General features: G+C 40.0%; 1 protein-coding gene across 1 annotated transcript in view; it reads left to right on the forward strand.

Annotated features, from left to right (window-relative positions):
• Positions 1-22617, forward strand: part of GRIK3 (glutamate ionotropic receptor kainate type subunit 3) — a 982272-nt gene that overhangs the window by 644052 nt on the left and 315603 nt on the right. The window contains exons 9-10 of the mRNA XM_063954369.1: positions 2953-3066; positions 10624-10827. Coding sequence (XP_063810439.1) covers positions 2953-3066; positions 10624-10827 — 318 coding nt within the window. The remainder of the gene's footprint in view (positions 1-2952; positions 3067-10623; positions 10828-22617) is intronic.

Consider the following 22617-nt stretch of genomic DNA (forward strand, 5'->3'; position numbering starts at 1 on the left):
AATAGAGGCAGATATTCTCCCTCACTCCACTATTAACTACAAAATTCCTCCCTACTTAAATGCTGTTGGCTGTTAAAAATTAGGCTAACTCCCTTAAAGGGGAAACTACCAGCACATTATTAAAGGTGCAACACTCAAACCCCTCATGATTTAATCCCATTGCGCTTATACTGTATACTTATAATTGTAGTTTACCAATGTATTATTGGGATACAGGTTGTGCATGGTGACAAATGTGGTATGTCAGTAATCCACCATCTTCATTAGCAGTGTCATTTGTTTCTTTTTTTATATTACAAAGTGTTCCCTGTTCGTAAACATGAATGAATCTTTAAGAAAATGTTCTTACTGTATGTCTGCTGTTCTTGAATAATATTGTAAACTCTTCTACAAGTGGACATATTGACTCTCCAAATGTAAATATACATGTAAAAAAAATGTTTATTTAGTTACATAAATTGAGTCAGGTGCATCCCAAGTGGTGTCTAGCTCAATAACATCAGAAATTGCGCCAGACGTACTGTATGCCAGGTGTTACACGTGGGTATCCATGATGGTGTAGAGCATAATTAGAGCACCCATGCCACCTAAAGGTTTAACATTTGTTAATTCGAATTTTTAGCAGCTAAGTTAAAAAGATACTGTATGCACTGAAAGTAATAGAGCATCTGCAGCCTTTAGAAATGAGAACATGTAAGGCTTTATGTAATGCTAGATGTCATTGCTACAGTGATGTCTTAAAAATGCAGTTTATGGTTTCCTTGTGTAATTTTTGCTGAAATCTAAAGCTGGGTACACACTAATCAATGTTTATTAACTATATGGATCATAACAACATATTTGAACAATATCATCCAGTGTGTATGCACTATTTAGTCAATGATGCGCACTCCCTTGGGCCTTCTGTCACCTGTACATGCAGGTCAATATTGACTATATCGTCTGAAACTGCACAGTCGGGGTGGTGGCAGCATGACTTCACTAAATGATATCGTTAGCTACAGCATATTGTTTAGTGTGTATGCACTCATTTGCCCTGGAGTTCAAGAGAAAACACTGACGATATCGCTCATGGAGCATATCATCTAGTGTGTACCCAGCTTAAGTTTGGAGACATCTGCATATGCATAGTCATACATATGTATAAGACTTTACTTTCTGATTTATTGTTGCTTTATGTCTATTCTACTAGTTGTGTAAAATAAGGACATACTGTAGATTAAAAGAGATAAATGTTGCCAGTGAGTTTCGTTATCTTCTTGGTCGGAACATGATTGGTATTGACCTGTGTGCTTAGTCATTTTCCAACTGCAGTAACAGGCCCCTGTGTGGATGGAAGAAATCCTGCTAATTGTCAGTGCTGTACAGCCACATTTTACTAAATGTAACTACCAAATAACACAGTGATCCTTTCTCGACACTTGGCTTGGTCTCCGTGTATGTGGATAGTTTAAGGGCTTTTTTAAAATGTGCTTTCTATATTTGGCCTTACATTGGCAGTTTTATGAAATCGGTTAATGTTAAACTGTAAATAGTCCTCGAGCACAACATGATACCGCAAGTACAGTAAATACACATTTTATTTCTACATAAGATAGTTGCTTACTTTTGAAAAATTATTTCAGAGAGATTGCTGAATAAGGCGTGTACTGCTTTGTCTTAGAGGCGTGTCAATTAAATTAATTTGCATCCAACTGTAATTGACCCCCAAAGCAGTTACATACGGGTCTATTTACTAAGCCTTGGACAGAGGTAAAGTGGACGGAGATAAAGTACCAACCAATCAGCTCGTAACTGTCATTTTTCAAACTCAGCCTGTAGCATGGCAGTTAGGACCTGATTGGCTGGTTCTTTGTAGCAGATGTATTAACCTGGAGAAGGCATAAGGAAGTGATAAACCAGTGATATGTGCAAGGTGATAAAGGCACCAGCCAATCAGATCCTAACGGTTAATTTACATATTGGAGCTGATTGGCTGGTGCCTTTATCAACTTGCACATACTTATCACTTCCTTATGCCTTCTCCAGGTTAATACATCTGCCCCTTTATTTCTGTCCACTATATCTCCATCCAAGGTTTAGTAAATAGACCCCTATAGTTTGTTACATAAAAAAAAATATGTGGCCGCTTATGTAGCCATCTATGTGCTGGAGAGCGGTGGCCATTTACTTGTAGCACACATCCTACGTATTCTTCTCATCAGTGTGTCCTCCATGGTGGTTGGAGAGCTATAGTGTTATAACTGTGTTGTGGACATCACGCCCAACGTGACCTCAGGGAGATTGCTGGACTCTTCAGGGAGTCAGAGAGATCACCACTATTTCAGTGTTTCTCCCTGACATTCAGGTATAATAGGCAAGTATGGTACAGTATAGGCAATATCATGTACATTACAAAAGTATAATGTATGCTCTAGGTAATTTACTTAACATACTTAGCTCTATCAGAGGGAAGAACAAAAGGAAACTTATTGATAAACAGTAAAGTATATTAGTTTATGGGAATAAGACACTGAAACCAAAATCTTCCAACCAGAAATGTTAGAGTAGAACTTGCTTGTTCCCTAGTGGCCACTGGATTATTACTTGTGTGGAGTACTGAAGTGTCATAACTTCCAAGTCTGAAGCCCAAGTGTACGACAATAGCCCGTGATTTGCAGACACCAGTGCAACTTAAGTTATATACAGTAACTGCTAGATTTAAAATGGCAATCTGTTATAAGACAAAAAAAAACAACAGGATTTGTCTTAACATGACTTAGCGCTTAAATCTTGTAGCTGGCTGTATCACCAAAATCGCGCCAGGCAGTGGCTGCAAATGCAAGCTATTACGTGGTCCTGAATGTTTCTTTCTGTAAGACAGGGAACAACATAATAGGATCATGGATTAACTATAAATATTCACCATAGGAAAATTTATTTACTATATACATATATGTTATTTCTTTTTAGGTGGGAACATGGAACCCCACTGATGGCCTGAACATCACTGAGGTTGCTAAAGGACGAGGACCAAATGTCAGTGAGTCTTTGACAAATCGGACACTCATTGTCACTACTGTACTGGTAAGAAATAATTATCATTTAAATAAAAATATTGTTATATAAATGACAAATCGGACACTCATTGTCACTACTGTACTGGTAAGAAATTATTATCATGTAAATAAAAATATTGTTATATAACTGGCTGATTTACATAATCAAAATATAATTATTCTACTTGTAAAAATGTACATTTATAAGTTATGGTATTTGTTGCTGTTTTTGTAGTGCATATATAAGAATAATATAAAGTCACATTTTGAAGAAACAAGCAGTGCTTACCCCATGTTAATTGGTGCATTTTATGAGACATATCTAAACACAATCATTGTAATAGTAATAGGATATATTTTAAACAAAAAATGCATACAGTACAAAACGTTTTCTTGCTTGGAATCACTGGACCTAGAACATTTGTAAGAGAGAAGTCATTTCATATGTATGCCTGAGTTTAAACTACTGTACTAGGATGTGTCAGAATACATTAGGAGCAAGGTATAAAAATATTAAGTGGTATCCCCTATTTTATGATCTGATTTGAATAGTCCTGTAACAGTGAAGGGGTGGAGTTTTGGGGCTGAGTTACTGACTTATAATAGTGATTTTTTGGTCTCTTACCTCCTTGGAAGTTCCACCCCCCCCCCCCCCCCCCCACCCAACTGCTTATTGTGATTGTCAGCTAATTTGTTTGGTGGAAAATAATTGTAAAAGTGTCTGTCATGTTGTAGGTCTTAAGGTATTCTCCCCACCAATACATGTATTTCGGCTTATTCTACCCTAATGGGATCAGCAACACCACTGGTCTTTTTGGGCCTTTTTGTGTGTAGTTGGCAGGGCAGTAGTTTGGGGTTATGGATCAACTGGTCATCCTGGATTAGGTCGACAGTCAATATATCGACAACTATTGGACAACATGGACATGGTCGACATGGGAAAAAGAATGACATGGGACAGGTCAACACATGAAAAGGTCAATTACATTTTTGAATGTTTTAGGTGTCTTGTATATAATGATCTGCAACCCCAAAGAGTGCACTGTGTCCCCTTGCATGGCTCGCTTCACTCGCTATGTTACTATTCCCAATCATAGTTTACGTGGACGGTAAAATATGAAAAAAGGTAAAAAAAATTGTAAAAAACCCATGTCGACTTTTTCATGCATTGACCTGTCCCGGGTCAACTATTTTACTGTGTTATCCTTTTCCCATGTCAACTTTGTCCATGTAGACCTATAGTGGTTGACCTATTGTCTGTCAATCTAAGTACTGTTGACCTACTATCCAGATACCAGAGTTTGAGTACTTTGTGCTGTTGGTGATGGCTGGCAGTTGGCCTCCATCTATACCTTTTATTAAATTATTACTTAAGATGATGACACTGTGACTAGGGCTGTTCTTTCTTGGCCACTTACCTTTTCCCGCCTCTCAATAAATAATTAGATAAAGCTGACCCGTTTTTCCCCAATATGTCTGTGTTTTTTTTGTTATGTTTTTTCCTCTACTCACCTAGTGTAGAAATATAGGCTGACGTCATCGGATAGGAAGTTTAAGGGGGATAGAGGCGAATTTGTTGTTGTAGTTGTTTTTAACAAGCTAACATAAAGTATTCCTTTCAATTAAAAAAGTCAATATGATATTTTATTTTTTACTTTGCAAACAAAAAGTTATGAAAAGATTGGTGTTTTTGTTTCGGGAACTACGCACTTGTTTTACATTAATGCTGTTGACAGTCAAAACTTCAATAGCATTATGTCGACAGGACAGTACAGATGCTGATGTAATGTTTTTTACAGCATTTTTAATTGTGTCGGCATTCTAACTTAACATGATTTTTTACTATCATGTTTAAAGTTATAATGCTGACACAGTTAAAATGCTTGAAATAACTTTACAACTGCTTCAACATGCTCCTGTAGACCTAATGCTGCTGGCCTGTTGACTGTCTACAATTTTACCTTTAACAGATCGTATGTATCTCTATCTTTTAGTGCAATAATTTACAAAAAGCATAATTTAAACTCAGCAATGCTAAAATTTAAGTTATTTTTTAACACTCATCTCCTTTTTGCAACAGTATTTATTTTAGAGATGAGCAGGTTCGGTTTTACTCGGATTTACCCTGATCTCAAAACAGCATCTTATTGGCTCACGGATGTCACATGTTTTTAATAGCCAATAAGAAAAATCCGGATAAAACCGAACTGGCATTAATTCTGGCGTTAAATCCGAACCCGCTCATCTCTAATTTATTTATGTATTTTTATTTTTTATTTTTTTATTTATTAATGTATTATTGTTTGCTGTGGGATTTATGTCTTTGTGAAATACATTAAATGGTGATTTCCGGCTACCGCTCTAGTTTTAGTCTTACATTTTTATCAGTCTGAAGATGTCAGATTCAGTTATGTTGAACTATTCATAAAACCCTGGAAAAAAGAGGTTGCCCTGATTGTGATGGAATCTAATCCTATGGAAAAGCCATAAGATGAATTTCTAGATGGCCAACTTTGTATTTTATTTTTGCTTTCCTTGTTGTTAATATTGAAATGACTTATTGAGAGAGAGATACATGACCCAAGCAGCAAAAATCACTCTCCCACAGCAATTTCACAGCTCACAATATTCCATATGTTTGGCACCTTTGGCCACGGAATCAATTTAGAAAATTAGTTGGTGCTTTAAAATTCAATCCCTGTCCGTTTTTTACTAATAAATAGGAAAATAGGCTGTGAGAAAGAGCTTCATGCAGTTAGGAATTATCCTGAGAAAAAATATGTAAAATGCAGTGTACATTACAGCATTTTAACAGCTCGTAAAATATGCATACTGCTACTCTGTGACAGCAGAAAATTAATAGTGGCTTATGATTTATAAAAGCTGTTGGCTTGCTAATAATTGCATATTTGCATTTTATGAACACATTACTATAAATACCTTTTTTATTTTTTAAAGGGGTGCCAAAATATACACAGATGTGTACAGCAGATTTTGCAGACACAGTGTGTCTCTGCTTTATGGACCTTACCATTTAATTCTGCCGAGAAACTCTGACCTTCACAAGGTCAATACTGTAGGTGAAAAGGAGAAAAAAGGGAAAAGAAGATAAACTTACTTTTAACTGACAGGATGTGTAATGCCTTCAAGTAGAAGCAGAGATTGTATTCCTTAAAATGAAACAGATAATAATAATAATAATAATAATAATAATAATAATACATTTTTTTGTAAATGCAGGATAATAAAACTATTTATGCATTTATTTACATACTGTACCTAAAAGAAACAAAGAACAAAAACTACTTGTGTGATCACAGACTATTGTACATTATGGTGGTCATTCCGATTTCGCTAGCTGCATTCGTTCGCTGGTGCAGCGATGAAGCTAAAAAACGGCACTTCTGCGCATGCGTATGTGGCGCAATGCACACGTGCGACATACTATTACAACGAACGATGTCGTTTCACACAGGGTCTAGCAAAGCTTTTCAGTCACACTGCTGGCTGCAGAGTGATTGACAGGAAGAGGGCATTTCTGGGTGTCAACCGACTGTTTTCAGGGAGTGGTCGAAAAAACGCAGGTGTGCCAGGAAAAATGCAGGCATGGCTGGGCGAACGCAGGGCGTGTTTGTGACGTCAAAACAGGAACTGAACAGTCTAAAGTCATCGCAAGCACTGAGTAGGTTTTGAGCTATTCTAAAACTGCACAAAAAAACTTTGCCGCCGCTCTGCGATCCTTTCGTTCGCACTTCTGCTAAGCTACAATACACTCCCAGTGGGAGGCGGCATAGCGTTTGCACGGCTGCTAAATACTGCTAGCGAGCGAACAACTCGGAATGACCACCTAAATTACATTACACTGATAAAATCAGAAAGTCATCAATTCACACTATACATTTTACATTTTTATATTCTCACCTAAATAGTGGCTGTGGGTAAGGATAAAAATGCTGCACGATTTCGCCTATATGCTGTCACTAAGACTCTTGGGTCATAAACCCATAAATTACAATGTAAGGGACAGCTCTTATTGGAAGAGTTGTCCTGAGCATGCTTATTCCCAATTACTCTTGCATAAGGTGTTAACAAATGGCACTAAGCATGCAATAAGGGGCTGGATGTATCACATAGAATATGTGATACATGATACATCCCGCCCTATGTGACATGGTAGATATGCTGTAGCATAGGTGTCATTTAAAATTGCAGCAAGAGCTAAATAGAATAGAAGTAACAAGAAAATGTGATATTAAATGGTGGAATTTACCTACCATGGTCAGTGATGCTGAAAGGGGGTGAGGGGGTTCCCTTGTGTGCTGAGCTTTGGAGAGAGACAGCTGCAGTGGCATCCTGTCCTCTTGCTCCCCATGCATGGCTGTAGGAGTGAGCAATCGCATCCCGCACCCTGCACCCCTCGACACCGGCGCCCCCACCCTGGATACTGGTACCCCTCTGTGTACACCATTCAAAATTGTTTATGAACATACACCTGCTATTGTAGACCACTTTGTGTATGTATGTGGCTGTTAATGCATCAGTCAACAATACACTGGTTTATATTATGAATTATGTGTGTCAGGTGTTGTTATTTACAGCGTTATAAAGGCACACACTAGGGGTTGAGTCCAGTGTTGGACTGGAGCATGAAGTGCCCACCGGAGGAATGCTGTTGTAGGGGCCCATGCATAAGGGTGTGGCCAGGCTCCAGTGGCAATGTGGCCAGCTACCACAGAGGTTTGGCTAACCATTACAGAGTACATGTTCTGTGCCTCGTAGTAAATATATAATATACCATATTCTTGTGAAGTATAATGTAGTATATGCATAATTCAAGTGCACTAGGATAGAGTCTGGAACCTGATTCCTAGAGGCAGTGGGGACCACCGGGGGTTTCCCCTGTTCCCCTGTGGGCCAGTCCGGCCCTGGTTGAGTCAAACAACCCAGAGTCTTAACCAGTCATGTTCGTTTATTGAAGTATAACAGATACAGCTGTACTCACTGTTTTATACATACTCGTTCTCATGGATAGAAGCTTCAGTGTAGCAGGGCTTTATATAGCTCACCAACTGCTGAGTGTATGCTGTTTGCAAATAGTGGTGCAAAGATGCTGGTACAGCTTCATGCAGGTAATCACCGGGGTCTCTCTGGAGCTAAGACTTGTCTCCTGCCATGTAACTTTTTACAGCCTCAAACACAGAGACTAAAGATCGCAGCAGTCACACACATTGGAGGATAGACCTCCTTGGGTCCTCATGATCAGAATGTATGCACAGTCCACTGCTTTCCAACATTTTATAGGGCTCCATATAGAGCAGGAGATAAGTTGTTGACAAGCACAGATAATCACTCTAATACGACAACTCTATGTATAAGCAAGCCACATAAATTGTTTAGTCAGGTGGGTTAGTACAGCAACATAAATACAGTGCATCCGGAAAGTATTCACAGTGCTTCACTTTTTTCACATTTTGTTATGTTACAGCCTTATTTCAAACTGGAATAAATTAATTTTTTCCATCAAAATTTTACACACAATACCCCATAATGACAATGTGAAAAAAGTTTTTTTTTAGAGATTTTTGAAAATGTATAAAAAAAAACCTAAGAAATCACATGTATATAAGTATTCACAGCCTCTGCCACGAATCTCAAAATTGAGTTCAGGTGCATCCTGTTTCCACTGATCATCCTTGAGATGTTCCTACAGCTTAATTGGAGTCTACCTGTGGTAAGTTCAGTTGATTGGACATGACTTGGAAAGGCACACATCTGTCTATATAAGGTCCCACACTTGACAGTGCATGACTGAGCACAAACCACACATGAAGTCAAAGGAATTGTCTGTAGACCTCAATGAGCACAGTGGCCTCCATAATCCATAAATGGAAGAAGTTCAGAACCACAAGGACTCTTCCTAGAGCTGACAGGCCATCTAAACTGAGCAATCGGGGGAGAAGGGCCCTAGTCAGGGAGATGACCAAGAACCCGGTGGTCACTCTGTCAGAGCTACAGCATTCCTCTGTGGAGAGAGGAGAATACTCCAGAAGGACAACCATCTCTGCAGCAATCCACCAATCTGGCCTGTATGGTAGAGTGACCAGATGGAAGCCACTCTTTAGTAAAAAGCACATGGTAGCCCACCTGGAGTTTGCCAAAATGCACCTGAAGGACTCTCAGACCATGATAAACAAAATTCTCTGGTCTGATGAGACAAAGATTGAACTCTTTGGTGTGAATGCCAGGTGTCATGTTTGGAGGAAATCAGGTACCGCTCATCACCAGGCCAATACCATCCCTACAGTGAAGCATGGTGGTGGCAGCATCATGCTGTGGGGATGTTTTTTAGTGGCAGGAACTGGGAGACTAGTCAGGATAGAGGGAAAGATGAATGCAGCAATGTACAGAGACATCCTGGATGAAAACCTGCTCCAAAGCGCTCTCTTGACCTCAGACTGGGGCGACGGTTCATTTTTCAGCAGGACAATGACCCTAAGCACACAGCCAAGATATCAAAGGAGTAGCTTCAGGACAACTCTGTGAATGTCCTTGAGTGGCCCAGCCAGAGCCCAGCCTTGAATCCAATTGAACATCTCTGGAGAGATCTGAAAATGGCTGTGCACCAACACTTCCCATCCAACCTTATGGAGCTTGAGAGGTGCTGCAAAGAGGAATGGGCGAAACTGCCTAAACATAGGTGTGCCAAGCTTGTGGCATCATATTCAAAAAGACTTGAGGCTGTAATTGCTGACAAAGGTGCATCAATAAAGTATTGAGTAAAGGCTGTGAATACTTACGTACATGTGATTTCTTAGTTTTTTATTTTTAATAAATTTGCAAAAATCTTAAAAATGTTTTTTCGTGTTGTCATTATGGAGTATTGTGTGTAGAATTTTGAGGGAAAAAATGAATTTATTCCAGTTTGGAATAAGGCTGTAACATAAAAAATGTAGAAAAAGTTAAGCGCTGTGAATACTTTCTGGATGCACTGTACATTGCAATATGTACTGTATCCATTATAGTCATGGCTGTTACAGACCAGTGCTTAATTTAACTGCATTGCGGTCTTAGGCCCCATCATGTATTGTTACAATTATTATTACAGTATTACCATTTATTTATTACCAGTTATTTATATAGCGCACACATATTCCGTAGTGCTTTTTACAGAGAATATTTGCCCATTCACATCAGTCCCTGCCCCAGTAGAGCTTACAATCTATATTTCCTACCACATGTACACGTACATACACACCCGTTAGGGTTAATTTTGTTTGGAGCCAATTAACCTACCAGTATATTTTTGGATTGTGGGAGAAAACCGGAGTACCCAGAGGAATCCCACGCAAGTATGGGGAGAATGTTCAAACTTCACACAGTAAGGGTCAGGGTGGGAATTGAACCCATGACCTCAGTGCTGTGAGGCAGTAATGCTAACCATTACATCATCCGTAATGACCATTATAGTAGGTGAACATGTTCATTCAAAGTAATAAAAGAACATGTATGTACTGTGTGGTAAAGGAAAATATGAGGAAAATGTGAATACATAATGGACACTATATATCTATTTTCATTTATCCAGGAAGAACCATATGTGATGTTTAAGAGGTCGGATACTCCTCTGTTTGGCAAGGACCGTTTTGAAGGCTTTTGCATTGACCTCCTGAAGAAAGTGTCAGAAATTCTAGGATTTGAATATGATATACGTTTAGTCGAAGATGGCAGATATGGATCTCAAGATGAGAAAGGACAATGGAATGGTCTGGTTAAGGAGCTCATTGACCATGTAAGTGATTATTTTAAAATGTAACAAATTATGGTAAAATAAAAAATATTCTAAGTATAGGTTCATAGGAGAAATTATATGTCTTTAAGGCTCAACATTAGCATCAATCAGTAAAACATCAATACTGTAGGTAAGGTCAGTGAAATGTAAGATTGGTTGGAATTCTTTATAATGTATATTCTAAAAGCAAAACTTCTCAAGCATCTCATGTCATACAGAAGAATGCAGTTTATGCAAGAATGACCATTCAAAACATAATTGTGCTCATTATAGTACATTGTGGTGCATTCTGACAAATGGTACTTAAAATAGCATGTCAGCATATGTTCCTCTCAATAAGTGAAGCAGAGGGTTCTAGGAAACCCAATTATTTCACTTAAATAAACAGAATTATCTTAGTTTATCTTAGTTTTTTGGACACTTGTCATTCATCATTTTTATATGCCTAAAATATTTTAATATAAATAATGCCAACATGTCATAGGGCCAAAAGTAATATGTTTTTGAAAGTGCCAGAGACATTGGGGGTCATTCTGATCCGTTCGCTCGCTGCGTTTTAGTGTTTGGCCACCGTTCCGTGAGTTTGGTCCGGCCAAAGCAGGCGTGGCCGGACTGAACGGGGGGTGGGCCGCAGCAGCTGCATGACGCCACTGCGGCCTGGGGAGTGACAAGTAGCTCCCGGCCAGCACGCTAATGCTTCGCTGGCCGGGAGCTGCTCTTGAAGTGCAAAGGCATTGCCGCTGTGCGATGCCTTTGCACTTCTGCGAGGGGGGGGCGGACTGACATGCGGGGTGGACTAGCCCTGTGCTGGGGGCGTCCCCCCGCATGTCAGGGAAGAAGATCGTAGCGGTGCTAAATTTAGCACAGCTACGATCAACTCGGAATGACCCTCACTGTACTGTATATTTAGAAGTCAGATTTAAAGCAGCAATGTTTATTAAGTCAAAAGCAATACGCTTTTGCCTTAATAAATGTTTTCACTGTAAAGCTGACGACTGCTGGCCAAAATCTTTGCATTTGTCCTATTATGTTAAACATTGCCCACAATGTATATTATGGACATATCCGTATAACAGTAAATAGTTACATTGTATTACAATTATATTTTCAATTTTACAAAAAAAAAACATTTTTAGTTGAGATTATTGAATATTTTTTAAATTCCTTATAGATATAGAGTAAGCAACTTTAGACTAGAAATGTTTACAGTAGAATCATGCACGCCCACATTTCCATTCCTATGTTAACAATGTAGAGCTCTGTGAAAGACTAAAACAATAGACAATATGTGGCCCGATCCCACAGATTTAAGCGACATATTGGCTACATCGTCTTGTGTGTACCTATGATATACACACTCCTGCGGGTCGCAGAATGCAGCATGTCACGTGATTCCCACCCTTCTGACCTGGCAAGTGTGTATGCTCTTGTCGCATGCCGAGTCCCACTGGTAGTGATGTTGGGCACACAAGTGTGTGCCCAGCATAAGATACTCACCCAGTCTCACAAGATACTATCACTAGGGTTCAAATCATGGTTTCTAGCAAGTTTTTGAGGGACATTGTTTCAATGTCAGTTTTTTACCTGGAGGCATATGTTATACATTCAGAGCCACCGTTTTTTTGTTCGTCAGTGTCTTTCATTTTATTGCAAAAGTAAGTTCCCATGAGAAATGACAAATCCTGTTTAGTCAAATTTAATTTTTCCTTAAACCTTGCAGAATTACTGTGGTATTTGTTTTGTTTTTGAAATTTGTAGGTTACAGTACAGTTACAGTACTATTGCAAATTATTTGTTTTATACAAACTGAAATCTGTACTTACATTGAACTCTATCACCTTTCATGTCAGTATAGCAGGTCACAGCTGATGGTTAAATATTTTCATTTAGCCAGTCTTGGAAATTTCTTTTACCGAATATAATATAAGCATCTGAAATCACCCCAACTGTTTTGTACGCAATCACAAATTTAGTTTTCAAGAAAGAAAAGGTTAGGGAGGAATATAATTTTCATTGGTTAAACTGCTCACAGTCATTTTAATGTATAAAATGTCCTTTGCTTTGGAAAGAGCTATCATTATTAGCATTATGAAAATAGGTCTCCATGGCAACAAACTCAACTGCTAATCAAGCTTTGATTGGTCAGCTTTGATGCTCCAGTTTCTGAGTTTTTAATGTTTTTTTTTTAATTGTATACAACGTGACAGCGACAATTTTGGGGACGCGTGGAGCTCACTCTAATCAAACAACTGTACTATAAAATAGGCTGTTTTGTGTCCTCCTTACATTTTCATTTGTGTAAGAATTACAGATCAAATGCCGCAGGGTAATTTTCAACAACAGCAGAAATGCTAGCAAGAAGAAACCATTTAGAAAGATAAGGAATGATCTTGACAGATTTAGGAGAATCGGAGTGACTGTTTTACTGCTTATAATTGTGGATATGTTTTTATATGGACATAGCAGTTGCATAGGAAAGAAATGTAAATGAAATCTTGTTGTGATAGCAGACAGACAGATGTGGGTGGATCAAAATTGACCAATTCTGTAAGAAATCAGGATGACTTGACATAGCCACAAGAGTACTATAATTCTTGCAAAATACTAGTGCTCATTATCTGCAATCCTTATTTCTGTGTCTATGCTAGCCTCTACTCCTTCCCCATGTGTACTGCAGATAGGTTTAATGTGTAGTACAGTGCTGTTGCTACCACTGCAGTGACCCTCATCACGTTACAACATTGGGAAGTGTGAGACAATGATAACATGGTAGACACTCATCATTGAATTGAAGCTGATGTTGACATAAGCAAATTATGGTGAATATTAGGTGATAAGCATGGATGTAAAAAAAACACCACTTGTTTACAGTAAGAGTCAAAGGTCTAACTGACCTTGACTGTATGTATATACGGTTTCCACCTTAAAAAGTAATATATGGCAATAAAAAGTGCACTCAAATTTATCTTTCTTTTTTATTCCATATTATTATACTGTAAATCAGTAAAATGCCTTTTAAGCTGCATTACATACTGTAGCTTAGAAAGTGCAAACAGGTTATGAGTACTGTACAAGGCCATAAAACTACACTGTTTTGTTCTTTTACATTTCATCTGTTTAAAGCAGCATTAAATACTACTGATCATTCTAACCACCAAGACAGATGAAGCACTAGTTATTTTAACTTTTTTTGCCATACAAAAAGGCCATTTCACTGGATTTGCAGCAAAAATAAGTCATAAAACAACTCAGGGAAAATTCAGCACCTTTCACAATAATGAATAGTGTAACACACAGTACTTTAGTTTGACACTATGGGGAACATATACTAAAACTCGATTTTGGTCGATGTTGATCGATTTGTGTTCGATGATGGGTCAATTTTTGATTGATTTTATGCTTCAGGGTCTAAATCACACATTTAATAATAGATGATTTTTGACATTTGTAAATGTGTGATTTAGGGCCTAATTCAGAATGGAAAGCTGCTGCGGCAGTGTTTGCATGCCGATGGCCTATTAAGTGTGCACATGCGCAGAAGCCATGTGAGATGAGATGACAGCTCACATCTGCGTACGCCTCTGCCTCATTGACAGGGACAGGAGGGGGCATCGTGTTGGCATTTAATGGGCATTGTGGTGGTTTTGGGGGGGTGCAGTCCGGACAATGCAGGCGTGTCCAGACAGTATGTGTGGTGGACCGTGGCAACTGCATGGCGGATAGCCATTTGCCTTAGCAGCTACGCTGCGTAGGCAGAGGGCTACCCTAAGCATGTAAAAGCATTGCTGCCGTGCGATGCTTTTGCATGTCTGTGGGGGTGGGGGGGGGCGGCTGGACCCAGCATGTGGGGTATACTTGCCCTGTGCTGGCCCCCCCCCTATGTCAGTGTAATGGATCGTAGATATATATACGATCTTTTGCACATCTATGATCCATGCTGAATTAGGCCCTTAGACCCTTAAGCAAAAAATGTATCAAAAATCAACCAAACATCGACTTTTAGTCGCATGCGCAGACCAGCGGTGGCCATGGGGGATGCAGGGAGGGATCCGTGAAAGAACCCTCTCCACATCGCAATGCGGAAGAAACACCATAGGCTACAGCAAAAGCTGGTTTTACCCTGCATGGTGGAGATCCAGCGGATGGAGGTAAGTACATAAGAAAATGTGGTAAAAACTACAAAAACTAATTTCCACTTTAGTACATCCCGCCCCTAGTCTGCCTGGGAAGAGGAAGGCTATCCATATATTAGTGTTGTTTATTAAAAAAAAGTAACGTATACTGTATTTGTACTGTATCATGTTCCAATACTAGTTTGGTAGGCTATATGATCAAGTCACAAAACAGTGTTGGTACTAGACAGTGTTGGACTGGGGTATGAAGGGCCCACTAGGGGAATGCAGTGGAAAAGGCCGATGTGTTGGGGTGTGCCACTCTCCAGCCACCACAGAGGTATGTCTAACCATTACAGAGTGCATGTTCTTGGCAACATGACAAATATATTTAGTAAACACTGCTTGTACATGCAGTATGTTGTAACATATTTCTAATGTATAATTCAAGTGCACAGTCAAGAAACTAATCCCTAAAGTAGGATGTGGGCACTTCGGTAGTGGGGCTCACTAGGGGTTTCCCCTGTGCCCCTGTGGGCCAGTACAACCCTGGTACTGGGTCAGTCTGTTGAGTGAATGTAGAAAGAGAACATATGTGAAGTTAAAATGTGGACTCTGTATAGGGAGGTAATGAGATAGAATAGTTATTGAATGTTTTGTGTTTTTTTCTTAAATTTGATAGACTTGCCTGAAGAGGTTAGTTGTTCGGGAATGCGTGAAAGTCTTAGCCAATTTTGGGCAGCTGTATTAACCTGGAGAAGGCATAAGGGAGTGATAAACCAGCGATATGTGCAAGGTGATAAACGCACCAGCCAATCGGCTCCTAACTGTTAATTTACATATTGGAGCTGATTGGCTAGTGTGTTTATCACCTTGCACATATCACTGGTTTATCACTTCCTTATGCCTTCTCCAGGTTAATACATCTGCCCCTTTGTTCTTTCAATACTGTAGTATTCATTAGTCAGCTTCCTTTACTGCTGTTTACAGACATTTGATCTTAATGGGAGAGCAGAAGAAAGGCAGAAACACCTAATTTGCCAATTATGCTTGTATGGATGCTTGAGCCACTGATCTTCCCCATTTATCTAAGTTTGCTTTAAACTGTATAGACCTTTATTAATCAGGCAACAGACAAGTCCTCCCTATCCCTGGCTGGACAGCACAGCACTTCACTGAGAGGCCCTCATTCTATGAAGATGGATGACTACACAATGCGGTTGTTAACATACATTACAGATTGTTCTGCGGGAGTCATGATCAACTGAGACTTTCAAATTACCAGCTTTGTTGTTGAGAGACGGCAGCCGTAGATTGGGGCTGACAGCAAAAATGTGGGAGGAGGAGCAGGCTATGTGAGAGAGGCAGAGGCGAAAATTGAAAGTTTTATAGGTATAATAAGAGATCAAGGGACACTGATTGAGCTGCAGTGCAGTTAACAGCTCAAGACTATTGTCAGTGCTGTAAATCTGCTTTGAATTAATTAAACATTGCTTACGTTCCTCTAGAGACCTGTAAATATTGCATGCATATATGCATAGAATGCCTAGGTGTAAAATTGTAAATAACATAGTTTGAAGCATAAGAAAAGGAACATAGTTAAAATAAAATGGGGACATATAAATATAGTTTCTTTTTCATTGTATGTCTAGGATAAAAATTGAGCCTTTAGCCCCTTATTTGTTTACAGATAAATGCATTCACCAGTGCATTAATTATAGCACCAGTGTGGCTGATTACGAGTGTCTTTCTTGCTTCTACCAACAATTACATAAGAGATTTAGGACAGTGAAATAACTAGAGGAGCAATAAAAAAAAGTTGTCTGTAGCATCCTCACTAACCACCACACTCATGCAAAGCAATTTGTCTCTTCACTCTTTGGGGTTTATTTACTAATAATCATTTTTTGTCCGTTTTGAAGGGTGTTTGAACTCGAATGGTATCGGGTGCATTTTACTGCAACTTTTTGAATCCTGATACGATCATTCACTAAGCTGCTGAGTTTTGCACAATAATTTTTTCCGATGTCGATGTGATTCGTAATATCTTGACGAAGTCCCGAGAATAAACGGGACGAAATGCGTTGACGTCATCACCCTTTTTCAACCGCTGCATGTGTGACTGTGTCTCTGGCCGCTTCTGCCGCTCCTGCCGTTCTCAGCTGTGCCGGTCTTTTGCCGCTCATCTCTGCCGCATCCATCTGTGCCATTCGGCTGCCGCTCACAGTGTGTGCTATACACCGAGGACATTTACATCTACGGCTCATTACTACTGTGGCTCTTTGGACGCTGCTCGGTGCAGCACCGACGGCCTGCTAAAGTCTCCATTGCTTCTGATTGTGTGCTTACAAACGCTGCCCGTCAGCCTGGAACTCCCTAAGGTATTTACATGAAAAATTAATCCCTGCACTTGTGCTATAGTGCTGTAGTGGAGGACATTTCCAGGAAAGGGTAATTATTAACCCCGTTTGATCGGGCAAAACACATTATGAAGGACTAATCCTGCACTGGGATGCCAGTGACAGGTTAAGTGGAGACATTTATTCAATCATTTATATATTTACAAACTGGCATTTAGTAATGAGAATTATGTGGCATTAACGGCAAATGAAATAATTGATTAATGTTTCTTATTAATTGGATATCTCTGTAAGAAATATTGGTATAATTAATTATAAGTCAAAGTGGCTTTTTATTATAACATTTCACTAAACAAGGAATGCATTCTGGTTGAAATATAATAGCAATTGAGCTGATACATTTTATTGTGTATTTTAACAAGTGTATTTATTTTAAAGTGTAACATTATTTGTTTCTAGTAAAAGAATATACTATAACAAGTCTCTTGGTTTTTTAGTAAAGGCAAACATTCACTTTATTACCACTGTATTTGGAGTCACTGAAGCGCACAGACACCTCCGATTGTATTCTAGTTTGCTTTTAGGCTCTTGCAAAGCCATAGTTTGTGCAGCTAGTGTCTACCTAATACAAGTGAAATAATTAATTATAGAATTTTGCGCCTGGGATTTGGGTGTCAAGTACATCCACTTGTTTTTTAAGCTTTTACGGAACTGTATCTCCTCTCACAACTTGTATGACAGCTGGAGGACTTTGTATCCTTCCGCCAGAGGCTACACGCACTATTCACCCCCGCACGACCTCTACACCCGCATCGACTACATCTTTGTTGACCGTGACTCCACTCAGAGCCTCCATGGGGCACAAATAATCCCCACTACTTGGTTGGACCACTACGCCCTTATCTTGGACATTACTATCCCTCATACACTTTCGTCCCCCCGGACATGGCGTTTACAGGAGTCTCTTCTTCTTAAACCCTCTAACATTGTTGAAATTAACGCCATGATTCAGACCTACTTTACTGATAATAGCTCTCCTGATATTTCCCCTGCGGTATTATGGGAGGCTCATAAGGCCACGTTACGTGGCCTCCTCATTAATCTTGCCTCAGCTCATAAAAAGATAGAGACTAAACTTATTTGTGACTTGGAAACAGAACTAACTTCCCTAACCCTTCTCCACCAGGGTTTCCCGAAAAAGCGACTTTATACTAAGATCCTTTCACTTAAGGGACAGTTGTCACAAATCCTCACAAAAAAAACGGTTAACTCACTTTTACTTCGCCAGAAATTTTATGAAAAATCCGATAGGGCTGACACTTTGTTGGCTCGCCGCCTCCGGGCAAAAAGGACACAAAACCGCATACTTTCCTTGAAATGCTCTGACGGATCCGTGACTTGTGACCCCAAAGTTATGGCCTCACAATTTCATGATTATTATGAATCACTCTACAACTTACCTCCACCTGCTAATATTGATCCTCCTCACATTCCCAACATTCAACATTACCTCACCACCTGTCGCTTACCAAAACTTTCTGCTTCAGACCTAGAAACACTTAATGCCCCTATCTCCAACGAGGAAATTCTGGTCACGATAACTCAGTTGCGCCGCTCGTCCGCCCCAGGTCCCGATGGCTATACTGCCATCTATTACAAAAAATGTGCGCAATCTCTTATCCCCATGCTTCACTCGTTATTCAACTCTTTACTGGAACTGGGCTCCCTTGATGCAGCGACCACCAGGGCTAACATTATCGTTATACCCAAACCTGACCGCGACCCGCTTGAAATGAAAAATTATAGACCAATTTCATTGTTAAATACAGACCTTAAGTTGTTCGCTAAAATTCTTGCGAATAGATTGGCCCCATTCCTGCCGGTTTTAGTACATCCGGATCAAGTCAGTTTTATTCCTAATCGACAAGCAGCGGACAATACTCGCCGACTTATCAATCTTATTCACCTCTCTCAGCGGGAGTCCCTTCCGACCCTGGTGGTGGCTTTGGATGCAGAAAAAGCATTTGATAGAGTAGCATGGCCCTTTATTCACCAAACCCTGAAAAATATGGGCATGCATGGTGCTTTTTATAATGCCGTCACCTCACTTTATCACAACCCTTCTGCTTCCATTCTCGTCAACGGTCTTTATTCCCCGTCTCTTTCTATTAGAAACGGCACCCGGCAGGGCTGCCCACTTTCCCCACTGCTATTTGCTCTGGTGATGGAGCCTTTGGCGGCCAAAATCAGACTGAACACTAACATTTCGGGCATTGCAGTGGGGAACCATGAATTCAAGATAGCGTTGTATGCGGACGACGTCATTCTCACTTTAACTGACCTACTCATATCTTTACAACATCTGTTTGAGGAGATTCAAACTTATAGTCGTCTGTCTAATTGCAAACTCAACACTGATAAAACAGAGATCCTGGATATACACGTGACTCCCTGGGATCTATGCCTCCTACAGTCCTCTTACCCGTTTAAATGGAAACACACTAAACTTAAGTATCTAGGTATCTACCTAAATAAGTCTCACGCGTCACTATACGCAGCCAATTTTCTGCGTCTATTCGCGTCTATACGTACCGATCTCGTTGGATGGAACAAATTCTATATCTCTTGGCTCGGGCGCATAGCTGGTATCAAAATGAACATACTTCCGCGATTGCTATATCTTTGGCAGACCCTCCCTATCCACATACCGACTAAAATATTGAAGAATCTGCAAAGAGATCTGTCTATCTTCATCTGGGCTGGAAAGAAACCCAGAGTCAAGATACGATTACTCCAACAACATCGTAACTCAGGGGGCCTTGGTATGCCGGATTTGATTAATTATTACCGTGCTACACACTTAGCCTCCTGTGCTCTTTGGCACTCACCTCCTGAACAGAGGTTATGGACGCTTCTGGAAGCTCATGTAATAAATATGTATTCTCCTTCAACCCTGTTATGGTGCGCGCCTCGCTCCCGCCCGGCCTCGTCTCTCTTGTTGCCGACGATGCATTTTACATTATCGGTCTGGTATCAATGCACCCGCTATTATCGTATTTGTTCCTATAATCCGTTACTAACTCCTCTTTGGAACAATACCAAGTTCCCCCCAGGTACTAACCACCTTGCTTTTAAATATTGGACTTCTCACAACGTCCTTTTCCTGATTGATCTGGCACCCCTTTCTTCATTTCCCTTGTTTATGGACCTGCAATCACGATTCTCTCTTCCACACTCAACTTTCTATCAATTCCTGCAAATTCGTCACTTTTATTCTACTCTATGTAAAACTGCTCATCCAATACCCAAAACTACATTTGAATCTTTATGTTGTGGTCAACACTCTACCAAAGGTTTGTTGTCCGCTATTTACCAAATCTTACTCTCACACAATTCCCCTGCGAAAGATGCTCATGAAATAGCGTGGGAACGAGATATAGGGGAGACGTTGACTGTCGAAGAATGGGCTGACATCAGACAGGAAATTGCTAAGAGCTCCTTGTCGGTTCGTATCAAAGAAAGTTCTTATAAAATTTATTACCGATGGTACCTTGTGCTGTCTAGACTTCAGGCTATTTACCCTTCCTGCTCTGATAGATGTTGGAGACTTTGTGGGCAGAGGGGAACCATACTGCATGTTTGGTGGTCCTGTGGGATTGGCCGTCGCTACTGGCGTCAAATTCATAAACTAATACTAGAAATCACCGTTGTGGTTATTCCTGACTCACCATTTTACTCTCTACTTTTGCGCCCGGTTCCGGACACGTCGAGCCATCTACTAAAACTAATTAAGCACATTTTAAATACGGCCAAATGCCAAGTTGCAGCAAATTGGATATCCACCTCTCCCCCTGCTCTTCCTGCCACTATTAATGCTATATGGACCACATACAAGCTGGAACGCATCACCGCTGCCCTTCATGACACATCAGTCACTTTTATACGCACTTGGACGCCATGGACAACGCCCTTTAATGCTGAATCGCCATTGACAACCATCTGTTCCACTATCTATATAGATGACAGAATTCGATCTTGTGACCAACCTTGTCTGGCCGACACTCTCGCCCTCCCTCCCCCCTTTTTTTTCTTGTTCTTACTTCCTCTTTTCTTGTTTTGTTCTTTCTATAACTGTATTGTAGTTTCAATTATCTTTCTTTGATATTTGATGAATAGGATCACTACGACCTGTGCTGTTATTATGTCTTTCTATTGCCTGTTTTATGCACCTTCCGTGTTGATCCACAAATATTGCCTAATGTTTATGCATCTGTTTTTCTTAATGCAAAAACCAATAAAACTTATTTTCCAAAAAAAAAAAAAGAAAGTGAAAAAAGTCCTTTCTAATGTACACTGAAAAAGGGTGTTCTAACTTTCTATCAATGGCTACTGTTGATTTGTCACCAGTTATCTTTGCATGAAGAATCATATTCTAAGGTGGCAAAGGTATTGCTGCAATCTTCCTGTTGATTTTATTATCTTAGGATGTCAATAGCAGGAAATAATCAATGAAAAAAAATGCTTCATTTATTTAACAAATCATTAGTTCAATTTAAAAGCAAGGCAATATATTTATTAATGTAATCTATTCGCTGTTGAGGGTTTTCTCGGTCATGTGCTGAGCCCATCCTTGCACATTGATTGCCCCATTATATAATCAATATCAACTGTATCTATCATATATACAGTATATATATATATATATATATATATAAAAGGGATGAGCAGGTTCGGTTCCCTGAGAACCGAACCCCCCTGAACTTCACGCTCCAAGTCCGGATCAGAGCCTTACTCAGGTTTTCCAACCAGACTCGGAAACCAGAATGAGGCAAAATGTCATTATCCCGCTGTAGGATTCTCGCGGGATTTGGATTCATTATAAGGAGCCGCACATCGCCAACATTTTCACTCCAGTCCTGGAGAGTGTAGCGAGAGGACATGTCTCCTCAGTGTCTGTGTGGGAAAGTGGGGTGGTGACCTGCTCTTTTGTGTCATTCCAGTGCTGTCTTGTGCTGCATCAGTCCATTGGTGGTGTTTTGTGATGCATCAGTCCAGTCACAGTGGTGGTGTCCTGTGCTGCCATAAGTCCAGTTCTGCTGTATAAGTCCAGTCCAGTGCAGTGATGCTGTCTTTTGCTACATCAGTCCAGTGGTATGTCCAGTGCTGCCATAAGTACGGTGGTGCTGTATAAGTCCAGTTCAGTGGTGCTGTGTTGTGCTGCATCAGTCCAGTGGTGGTGTCCTGTGCTGTCATAAGTCTAGAGGTGCTGCAGTATAAGTTCAGTCCAGTGGTGCTCTGTTGTGCTGCATCAGTCCAGT

This window comes from Pseudophryne corroboree, chromosome 2 (genome assembly GCF_028390025.1).
Source record: "Pseudophryne corroboree isolate aPseCor3 chromosome 2, aPseCor3.hap2, whole genome shotgun sequence".
Lineage (NCBI taxonomy): Eukaryota > Metazoa > Chordata > Amphibia > Anura > Myobatrachidae > Pseudophryne > Pseudophryne corroboree.